This window comes from Papilio machaon, chromosome 18 (assembly GCF_912999745.1).
Source record: "Papilio machaon chromosome 18, ilPapMach1.1, whole genome shotgun sequence".
NCBI classification, from domain to species: domain Eukaryota; kingdom Metazoa; phylum Arthropoda; class Insecta; order Lepidoptera; family Papilionidae; genus Papilio; species Papilio machaon.
In genome coordinates, this window is record NC_060003.1 from 2,362,952 (window position 1) to 2,375,246 (window position 12,295).

The following is a 12,295-nucleotide window of genomic DNA, read 5'->3' on the forward strand; positions in this document are numbered from 1 at the left end:
AACATACAACAACAGGGTAAGATGTACCCTTCTCATCCTCATTTTCACTCTTTCGTTTTCACACCTTCTTTTTGTGCACGTTAAGAAAAATAACGTTATAAATAAAGTATTTCTCATATTCTCGTATTCTCATATTGGGACCTTCGAAAAATTGTCTTCTCTAACCTTCATAAGCTTCATGCAGTTTATTCATTCTGTATCTACTCCAGAAGAGCCATCTGGTGCCGAGTAGCGGCAGTGCGGGAGGGCCGGGCAGCCGTGACTGCTTGCGGTCGGGAGGCCGCGCTAGTAGTGCAGTGGCTGCTATCAGCAGTGCGACCAGCACTAACACGAGCGTAGGCACCCCTGACCAGTCCACCAGGGGAGGAGGTGTACTCTGTTGACAAAAATCACTTCATTAGTTATTAGGAATAACATTATATAACTTCACTTCTTCATGTTGGCAAAACTGGATGTCTTTGTTTATTTTTCTTTGTAATCATAAAATTAATACCCAAACATTCCTGTAGTCTTTTATTTGTAGGAAAATAGGTAAAAAGTAGTCTGCGATCACAATAGCAGGACAATACGACAATTACTATTTTAATCGATTTTTCTTATTGTTGATTTAAGCATGAAGGCTTTTACATTGTTCCTTTCTTGCTTTGGTTGTTTTTTGAATAATTTCAACAGAGAGACTTTTTTAAACGGAAGTTATTTTAATCTTTACATATTATGCGGAAATTGGTTTAACAACGTCAGTATAATTGGTTATCTTTAAGATAATAGAAATTTTACAAAGTACCTTCTTGATTCAAAAGAAAACATTATACGCCCGTAAATAATCATTCTAAGCAAAGGTTAATCATTCATGATGAAACATAATTGACTGATCTAACTATTCCTATCAAAGTGGGAGAATGGAAACAAATAAGTTACGTATCTAAGTAACAAGCGTTTGCTACATTTCAACAATGCGACAATTACTCCCTGTAGAAGATTACTCGTATGGAAAAATGACAACTGTCTCAACACCAACACAAATCAAAAACTATAAAAAAGCGGTAAAGTAACTACAACTTTATTTTTAGAAATTACGCGAAACAAAACCGCAGGTACCTACTCAAACGAAAATATATCGATCGCATTTATGAATGAATCTCGTTCTTAAATATTTTTTCATCAGAACGTGTTTAAGTCGAATGTTTGGTATCGAGGTTGTTAACCTCTGTTGGTTGACGCAGCGATCTTGACATTGACTTTGCGTAACTGCGTTACGTAACCGTCGGTTAGTGCTACGCCCCAATACCTGATGCACTTCACGATGAGTGACCGACAGATCAGCAGATTGATCGGTATTTTTTTACGATCGAATATCATTTCGACATATCTGACATCTATGATTTCACAACTTCTCCCTCAAATTAAAATAGGAGAACTCAAATGTTTGTTTGAGTTATTGAATAAGTATGTTGACTTAATACGATTAGGTCTGTTTGTTCGTTTATTTTTAAAGAGGTTAAGTATCATACTCTTCTAGTATATGAATTCCATTGTCAGCATAGACGAGAAGAAAAGTTTGGACTACTTTAAGATATATTAATATGTATAACGTATTTTCTATCAAAAAAAATATATATAACATCAAAACTTATCTATGGATACAAAAGGCAATCCATAAACAACTGTTTAAGATCGATTTCTTATCTGTATCCATCAATCATTTTTATAGGCGCGGTCATTGCATCACAAGTGCATATTGCTATAAAATGTATAAAAAATTAACGGGATCTGACAACGGGTGACGTCTCGGTATGCCGATGACTTGCAACCGCTTATCGCTCGTAAATCACCCCAGGCCTCAAATTACGGTAACGGATAGACTGGGTAACAGTAAACAACAATATGTCATATAACTACGAATACTACAATAATCCACTTCGATCAGTAATATTAAGTATTATTCGAAGATTATACTATAAATTCGTACTGGTGTTTATGTCGCTGTTTAATTCTTTTTTAATTGTGCTAAATCAATCTGAAGAGCGGAATGCGATTGACTACCCTAGTTTTGCACAAAGGAAAATAAGCTACTAAAAGAGTAACTTAACAAAATTTAAATAAGACATAATCGAGAGGAGAGAAAGTCGGGCAAGACTCCGAATTAAATTCGAATAGCTAACAATGTGTGTTTTTAAATAAATTTTCGCAGGCGTAGCAAAGTTAAGGTGAAGCTACCAATTCTTTAAAAATCTAATATCATACAACTTAAATTTTGTCTTTGACATAAGAGTCCCATACTTAGTAAAGGTTGAAACCAAAATTGCAGATTATCACTAATGCTTTAGGTATTTGATTACTCCAACGTTAGTTACTTTTTGTCGCAATGGACTTGTGTATATTTTTTGCCTAATCGCTAAATTTGACACGAGTTAAATACGACGCAATTGAAATGCATACATACCCACAATACATAGGCGTATGTCGTACAAGACTCAGCAAATTGTTATTGAATGGAGATGTCGCAATATAACTTGGATATCAAATAACTTCTATGTTATCGATTCTGCTAATAATTATATAAATACATAGTAATTTATGGTTATATATATTAGTGAAAATCTAGGCTAAAGAATACTCATCGTTTATTTCTGAAAACCAAATCTCCGTATAAAACATATCTCCATCCCTGTCGTTATCTTTGAAAAACAAAGATAACAATATGTTTTAAACGGGGATTTTTGTCTCAGAAACCCAAGGTTTAAGGCATAATTATATTTTAATTATGTTGTTATTATTTCGTAAATAGATTGTACAAATTCTTTAAAAAAAAAATTACTTGTTAGGAAGTCTAACTTATCTTTAAATGACTATAAATATTAAATATTTAAACTCTTAAAAGCATACGTTATAATTATATTGCTTAATTTTATGATTTCGACATTATGGCAGCCTTTTTTTATCCGCCATCTTTTTTGCATTGATCAAAATGTAGTGCAAAAGCGCGCCAATTTAGCCGACGTTGTAATGTGCTAACAAAAAGTAACATAACTCAAGTGAACATCGACGGGGACAACTTTAGACGTCTAAAAAGTTCTTGTCTGGGTGTCTGTCTGTGTTAAAATAGAAAATTCAAATACATTGCTCTGATTCTTTTTTAAACCATCGGCCTTAGTGAGGAATTTGTACCTACTTATATGGTACTTGCAACTATATTAACGAAGGAATGTTCTAGAATAGATCTAGATTCAAAACATTTGAATGGTGAAATTAATTCATGTACACTTCTATCCATAAAAAATACAATATCGTACCTTAAAAGGGAAAATAACATAAGGTGCGGACTTACGACCGGAATTTACATACCGGGCGATAAATGAAATGAAGTGTGAAAAAAAATTATTGTCAACTCGTAAATTAGTCGTATTATGATTCTGACAACATCAGAAACATTGTCACAATTAAACAAAATAAGAAAAAAAATAGCCGACTTCAAAAAAAAAACAATCTCAAACAAAATGCACTCAAAAGTAACCTAAAAAAACCAATTTCAAACAAAATGCACTCAAAAGTAACCTAAAAAAACCAATTTCAAACAAAATGCACTCAAAAGTAACATAAAAAAACAATTTTAAACAAAATGCATTCAAAAGTACCATAAAAAACAATCTCAAACAAAATGCACTAAAAAGAAACAAAATAATGACATGAAAACTTCTTTCTTTCTTTCTTCTCTCTTTCAAAAACCCTCTAAACTCTAAAGAAAGTTCTCTTCTTTCTTGTAACATGTCTATATTGTATAATTATTGTTATTTCGCAGTCGGTGTCGGCCGAAGTAAATATAATATTATACATTTTATATTTGAGATGTATGAGACATACTTACGTTTATGTCCCTACTTAGGCCGAAACCGACTCCAAAATAACAATAATTATACAATATAGACATGTTACAAGAAAGAAGAGAACTTTCTTTAGAGTTTAGAGGGTTTTTGAAAGAGAGAAGAAAGAAAGAAAGAAGTTTTCATGTCATTATTTTGTTTCTTTTTAGTGCATTTTGTTTGAGATTGTTTTTTATGGTACTTTTGAATGCATTTTGTTTAAAATTGTTTTTTTATGTTACTTTTGAGTGCATTTTGTTTGAAATTGGTTTTTTTAGGTTACTTTTGAGTGCATTTTGTTTGAGATTGTTTTTTTTTGAAGTCGGCTATTTTTTTTCTTAAAATTTTTGTTTTATTTCACAATTTTTAGTGAATTTGAAGTTCAATTACAAATTTCCTTAATACATATAAAGACATAAATAAGACAAATAAAGAAAAGGACTTTCCTATTTGATATGTGTGTACTTCAATTCAAAAACTAATTTAGAATGCAGCAGATAACCACTTATCCTTTAAACAATGAAATAATTATCAAAATCGGTATACAAATTGAAAATTAACGAACTAATACATCGTAGCGTGCCTTTAATTTTGTCCAGCCGCGCGCCGCACTAGCATTTTTCGAATGCGCGTAGAGTTTAATTATTTAATATCTCCCAAACTATTGATCAGAATTACATAGTTTAAAGGCTAATGTAATCTGCATTTAATACTCTAGCCATCAAACATATTTATTTGGATAAGGATTCATATTGAATATAATATAATAGCGCCGTAAGCTTACGACGCTGTTTTTCGTGTGCATTTTAATCGAAGTTTGTTCACAATAACATGGTTTTTGTGAGACATCCATAGATGATAGATATATGCCACCGAAGACTGTTATTTAGCAAATTTAAGGATCTATAATTACTCGATACATCATTTTTATGTAAGTCATATAGTTTGACCTACGTAAGCCCAGAAAGCAAAATTGTGCTTTTCGTGTAGCATTTTTCGTTTCCGCGTAATTTTATTCTTACGATATCTCCTAAACTATTAGACAGAATGATATAGTTTCAATTGCAAATATAATCTACATTAAATTCTCTTGATAATGAACATGTTTATTTACATAAGGGTTAATACTGAACTCGAATAATAGCGTCGGAAATAGGGCATGAATTTAATTGATGTTTCTGAAGAAAAAAATGGTTATTGTGAGAAAACTATAAAAGATAGATATATGCTATCGCTGACTTTTATTTAGCACATTTAAAGAGCTACAATTCGCCATACAACATTTTTATGTAGGTCCTATAGTTTAGCCTACGTAAGCGCTGAAAGCAAAAATGTCCCTAATTTTCACAACAAATTTTGAAGCTATATTCAAAATCTACTAGTCTTCTAGTTATTTAAAAAAAAAAACAAAAAAATGGGACCCACCTGCAAGCACTTCCTTTCGATTAAAATATTTTTCATCAAAATCGGACCACCAGGGGCGGAGTTTCGCGGTAACACACATAAAAAAAAAAAAAAAATACAGTCGAATTGATAACCTCCTTCTTTTTGAAGTCGGCTAAAAATAGCAACCATCATAATTATATCGCTTATTACGTCACACGTTAAAATAACTTTCAAGGACATGCGATGTACCGAAATAATTCACAATCCAGTCCGATGAATCTTCAAGACGACATTTTGTTATTATTGTTAAATCATTAAGCATATTTCTCTCGAAGCTATAAGCTAATTAAATGATAAGCAAAAATAGCGCACGAAAATTGTTTTGCTAAAGTAATCACTGCGTTATTAAATGGTCACCTAGTTACGTGCTGGCGTGATAATTCAAACACGCTGGTAATTTATAAAAAAAATATTTGAATTAAGGAAAAAAAATCGCGAATCGATAAATTTCAAAGCGCTTCTTGTGATTAAAATGTACGTGGCAATATACATGTTCTATTAAATAATAAATTATTACATTTAAACATTGTTTTTCTAGCAGCTTATTTTCTTTCCAGAGAGTTCTTCCGTAATAAATTGAATTTAACAGGAAATAAATTATAGTAAAGGAACATTGAATGTATTTGTAAGAGCATTACGATAGTGGAAACCATGGTCAATCAGTCAGCGTTATTTTCCGGCAATATCTTTACAACTGTTCAATGTTCAGGGACAACAAGACTACTTTCTATGTGGTTAATATATCAAATAACAGCAACCGCAGGATTGAAAAAAACAAACAAAAATGTTAAACAAAATTAAATAATCAAAATGCAAAATTAACTTATCAAACGAAAATGGATCACTACATTGTGAAAATAACTCGTTTTTAATTTGCTCCTTAGAAAACTACGATCAGAGCGAACTTTTTGGTGCAAAGAATACGCGGACTATCATAAGTCTTTCATCAGAAATTTCACAGAATAATATGACTAGACTTAGTTGCGAATTAGTGAACCATACACACAAACTTCCTAGGAATTCGATGAAAATTAAACGACCCCTCGAAGATCATCATCATCAACATCAACAGCATTTATCTGCCCACATAGGCCTTTCCCAATGTCTTCGATATTCCGTGGTCCTCCGCCTTCCGCATCCAACGACTTCCCGCCGTGCGAACTATATCGTCGGTCCACCGTAAGATGAGAAATAATTATAAATAATATTATAACATTAATTACCAATTACAATAATCGAATAGCATATGTTTCAAAAAGATTGTAAGCGAAGCATTTAATGCCAATTTATGATCGAGACTCCTTCGGTCCGTCTTTGATTAGTCAAGACTCGGCAACGCATTGCAATGATTACTACTTAACCATACTCGTTATTTTATCACAATACTACACATCACTAAAAAGAACAAAATATTAACAATCTGTGAACATACAAACTGGTTAAAGTTGCATTGGATAGGATTAGCTCTACGATTGCATATAGGTACTATGCCTTAATGTAAAATGCATAGAATAGTACTCAATTCAACATTGTATCTATTTGGTATCATTTAATAGTTGATGTTTGCATTTATTAGTGATTTTGTTTGTTAATTATTACAATGCAAAATGTACACCTTATTAATGTTATCTCAAATCGTTTCAATTAAAATTAAACTTCAGCCAGTTCATGTAAATAATAAAACGGCAATTGAACTGCAACTTGTTGCAATTTGTAAAACCTAATATCATAGAAAATACTTGAAAAAGTACTCTGATGATTCGTAAAAATAGCAAACAATTTTAATTGCCTTGTGGGCAATACCCCCGTTTTGTGGTAACAAATATGTAATCTGTAATTAGAATGTTTACAATTTGGATTAAATTACTTCGCATGATAAGCATATAATATTAGGTAAGCAACTTCTGAACAGTTCATTCACATTTCTTTTATATTCCAGAAAGTGGATAAAGTATTGCAAATAATACATAATTTTAGTGTAATTAGTTTTGTCAATATTTGTCTTCATAAACATATTGTTATTAAATTAAACAACTTACTGAATACAAGACTAATTTGTTTTTGCCACAATTAAGTACATTTGTTGTTACAAAACAGAGTAAAAGCTGCTTAATTTAAAACAGTGTCTAATTTCGAGAACGTTTTGGCGAAATAATTAAGTGAAGCTAAGAAGACATTTGGAAGAACTATCTACTGAAATTGTCTACGTGTCACTTTGATGTATCTTGCAAATTTTTACATCGCTAAGGTAGACATATGAAACCTTATTGAACCATTATTATTGCATACAGTTATAATCTAGTAATTTCATTTTTAGATAAAATGAAATTTACAAATCCGCAACAGTTATTGTGAAAGAAACTATTACAAGCCTTGCATATTGCATTAACTCAATGAAGTGAAAACTGTCGGAAATTAAATTGATGTCCATCCATCCATCCATCCATTCAGCCTCGTAACGCCCACTGCTGGGCATAGGCCTCCCCCAAAGATCGCCACGATGATCGGTCCTGTGCAACCCGCATCCAGGATACTCCCGCAACCTTGACCAGATCATCGGTCCATCTTGCGGGAGGCCTGCCCACGCTGCGTCGACCTGTACGTGGCCGCCATTCCAGCACTTTGCGGCCCCATCGGCCGTCCGTTCTGCGGGCAATATGGCCGGCCCATCGCCACTTAAGGTTTACAATTCTTTGGGCAATGTCGGTTACTTTGGTTCTGCTGCGGATCACATCATTTCTGATGCGATCACGCAGAGAGATTCCGAGCATTGCCCTCTCCATTGCCCTTTCTGTGACTTTGAGCCGCCTAATGTTGCCCGCAGTGAGGGGCCACGTCTCAGTTCCATAGGTCAACACTGGCAACACACACTGGTCGTAGACTTTCGTCTTGAGACACTGCGGTAAGTCTTGGGACGAGAGGATACCCCGTAGCTTCCCGAACGCTGCCCATCCAAGTCGGATTCGGCGATTGACCTCCTTCTCGAAGTTGGACCTACCTAACTGGACAGTTTGTCCTAGGTAAACATACTCGTCGACAACTTCGAGGGTATGGCCTCCGATGGTTATTGGAGTGGGTGGAACATGGATATTCGACATGATCTTCGTCTTATCCATGTTCATTTTCAGACCCACTCGTTCGGAGGCTGTATTGAGGTCATCGAGCATTGTACAGAGTCCCTCCATGGTCTCAGCCATGACTACAATGTCATCAGCAAAGCGCAAGTGCGTGATGTACTCGCCGTTGATGTTGATGCCTAGTCCTTTCCAGTCGAGGACCTTGAAAACGTCTTCCAACGCCGCGGTGAAGAGTTTCGGGGAAATGACGTCACCCTGTCTTACACCGCGCTGCAGTTGAATCGGTTTCGTGTCCTGACCCTGTACTCGGACTGACATAGTGGCGTTTTCGTACAAACACCGTAGCGCTTCGATGTACCGGTAGTCGATTTGGCACCTCTGGAGAGACTGCAGTACCGCCCAGGTCTCGACCGAATCGAAGGCTTTCTCGTAGTCCACAAACGCCAAGCATAATGGCAGGTTGTACTCTTCGGTCTTCTGTATCACCTGCCTCAGCGTATGTATGTGGTCTACGGTACTAAAGCCTTTACGGAAACCGGCTTGTTCGGGAGGCTGGAAGTCGTCGAATCTGCGAGCGAGACGGTTCGTGATGACCCTCGAGAACAACTTATAGACATGGCTCAGAAGTGAGATGGGCCTGTAGTTCTTCAGAAGGGCTTTATCGCCCTTTTTGAAGAACAGCACCACCACACTTCTGCTCCATGCCTTTGGCGTATGTCCCTCGAGAATGACGGAATTAAAGAGCTTTTGAAGAACCCTGAGTGCCGGTTCTCCAGCTGCCCTCAATAACTCTGTTGTAACTCCGTCATCCCCCGGCGCCTTGTTGTTCTTCAGTTGTTGGAGGGCCACACTAATCTCGTCGAGACTGACGTCGGGGATGTCTTCGGTGAAGTGTCGGGTCAACCTGGCTCTAGGATCTTCCGCCAGATTTGTGACGGGTTTTTGCGTAGCGTATAGCTGCCCATAGAACCTCTCAACCTCACTCAAGAGCTCAGGTCTGGAGGACACAACCCTGCCCTCCTCAGTTTTCAGCGTCGTCAGCTGACTTTGCCCAATAGACAGATCTCGGGAAAACACTTTGGAGCCCTGATTTCGCTCGATAGCCAATTTAACACGATTGGTGTTAAATCGGCGTATGTCGCGCTTTATGCTAGTCGAGATCTGTCTATTTAGCAGCCGATACCGTTCCGCATCGTCTGAAGAGCGCAGTGTCATGTCACGCCTTTCCTTCATGAGCCCAAGAGTATGGTCTGAGAGTTTCTTGGACGCGCTTCTACGGTGGGTCTTGAAGTACTTAGAACCCACCGTGTGCAGAGCCTGCACGAACCCGTCATTCAGATCGTCCACGCTACTCCCCAGGCAGTCAAATTGGTTTCGGAGTTCGAGCTGAAAGTTTTCGGCATTGTGAATATGGACGGGCGCTGGTCGGAGCGTAGACCCCATCAGTCGACTTCGTTCGAGCTTGACATCGATATTCAATGTGCCTCGGACTATTCGGTGATCGCTCCCAGGTTTAACCGCGTTGATCACTGAGACATCATTGAATATTTGCTTCTTTGTCGACATGATGAAGTCAATCTCATTCTTCGTAACACCATCTGGACTCATCCAGGTCCACTTCCTCTGCACTTGCTTCCTGAAGAAGGAGTTCATCATGTAGAGTCCCTCCTTCTCCATGAAGCCGGCCAGCAAGTGGCCCCGGTGGTTCCGCTGTCCATATCCAAACTTGCCTACCAGCAGCTCGTTTCCGTCCCGTTTGCCCAATTTTGCGTTGAAGTCCCCCATGACAACGGTGTAGTAGGTTTCGGAACTATGTATGGCTTGTGAGATGTCCTCATACATAGTTTCAACCTCTTCGTCGGAGTGTGTCGAAGTCGGCGCGTAGACCTGTATGACCTTCAGCGAATACCGTTTGGATATTCTGAGTATAAGGTACGCCACCCTGGTGGACACACTCACGATCTTCACCACATTGTTCACGAGGGACTTGTGGACGATAAACCCGACACCACCTTGGGACTGTTGGTCGCCTTCCCGGAAGAAGAACAAGTTGCCGGACTTGAGGATTATCGTGTCCTCCCCCTCTCTTCGGACTTCGGATAAACCTATAATGTCCCAACGTAACTTGCTCAATTCTTCTTCGAGCTCCGCGATCCTCTCGTCCGTCCGCAGTGTGCGCGTGTTCAGTGTTGCCAGGGCCAAAGGTCGTCGTGTGTGGTAGCCGTATCCGAACCGGGGATTCTTAGCACCCCCTGCACCGCCGTCACCCTGGCCGCTACCGTAACCAGGAACGGCGGCGCCGCCGGGTACTGGGGGCCGTACTTCATTTGTGGCCATCATGTGGGGGGAATTTGCCATAATCGCCACGCTTGGCAGGCGGGTTGGCGATCGCAGTGCTTCTCCACCGTTTTGTAAGGGACGCTGCTGCCCGTCCTCCGGTGGTCTGGACGCAGTTTAACGACATTACCCGGGTCGGTTGGTCGGATTAAATTGATGTACCATCTTCGAATTTACACTATAACGAAATTGATTTTGCGACAGTACCGATGTTTGTCTAATTTAAGACGAGTCTAATTTAATTTATTATCATATTAGAGCCTAGACTACTATATGGGGTTAAGACCACATATAGTCACAAAATGATTTATTAGAAATATACATTGATCTGACGAGAGAGGCGCTGCTGTCGCGGTTAGGTCTATCATAAAACATGTAATACCTACTCTGGCATAGAAAATGACAAGCAGTACGACCAAGATCTTGAGACACTTTATGAGGGCGCTAGTGGGCTATCATAATTTAGTTTCCTTGTGCCCACCGGGTCAGAACTTTGTCGGATACCCCTTTTTGAATCATTCGTAAGACATTACAATACTACGGTACTAGCATAAAAATATTGCCATTTACACAGATTAAAAAGCATATTATTGTTTTTTAAATTTTTATATAACTATTTCTGTTAAGGTTATCTTCCCGGAGACCGTTTGATATTTTAATATCTTGTACGAACATACTTTATCAAATCCGTTTCACTCGACGAAAGATCTCGCCTAGGTCAAAAAACTCGTAAAATTGGCCATCGCGTGTTCGTCTTCATTATTAAATAACTAGAAATGATAGGCGAAAATGTTTATGTGAAAAAGAACTGAATATATTAATCTTTAAATATAAATGTCTGTCATTTTATGTCTTAATTTGTCTATATATTTCCCTTATATCAACATGTTTTTTTTTTGTATTTGACTAGTATTTCATTACATTTAAATAAAAAATCTAGTAAATTTACTAAATTTTTACCGTTAGATGTCTGGTTGATAGTATAGCATAAGCAAATATGTTTTAATGCCTGAAGACTAACCTTTGAAGATCATTTTTGAGTGACAGGCGGTAAGAAGGTTTATTAATAAGATACATATTTAAAAAGCACAAAATTCCCGAGACGAACCAGTTTCCTAATCTACCTACAAGGTCCTGCGCCAGACTTGCCAAAAATTTGCTCGCATTTCTCAGAATAAAATAAGTAAAAAAGCAAAGGCATTTTGCCTAAAGCGTATCCTTTAATGTTCTTATAGAGCTGCGTCCTGTATCAGAATTAATCATGCGCAAATATTGGTTGGGAAACATCGGTCATTCTTAGATGTATATAAATTATTCACGTTTTATTATTTGCATGACGTTAATTTCTAATTTGTTATTTTAATTTATCACGTTGTATAAATAGACATGTTTATTATTTTTCTAAAAAATATTAAAACTTGACAAAAGCTTGTTGAAGATTTTTCTTGATCGATTAATGTTCGTTTTTTCGATTTATAATTTGTTGTAATGTTAGTTAATCTATATTTGTTAATACAAAATGAATATGTCATTGTACCAGACAACAAATATTCCATACAAACATTTACTGAACAC

The 12,295-nt window shown here is 37.0% G+C and overlaps 1 protein-coding gene across 1 annotated transcript in view; it reads right to left on the minus strand.

The window, feature by feature from the left end:
* The window catches only part of LOC106715493 (ecdysone 20-monooxygenase), a 41,856-nt gene that overhangs the window by 16,025 nt on the left and 13,536 nt on the right, over nt 1-12,295 (minus strand). Inside the window, exon 2 of the mRNA XM_045682109.1 lies at nt 166-376. Coding sequence (XP_045538065.1) covers nt 166-376 — 211 coding nt within the window. The remainder of the gene's footprint in view (nt 1-165; nt 377-12,295) is intronic.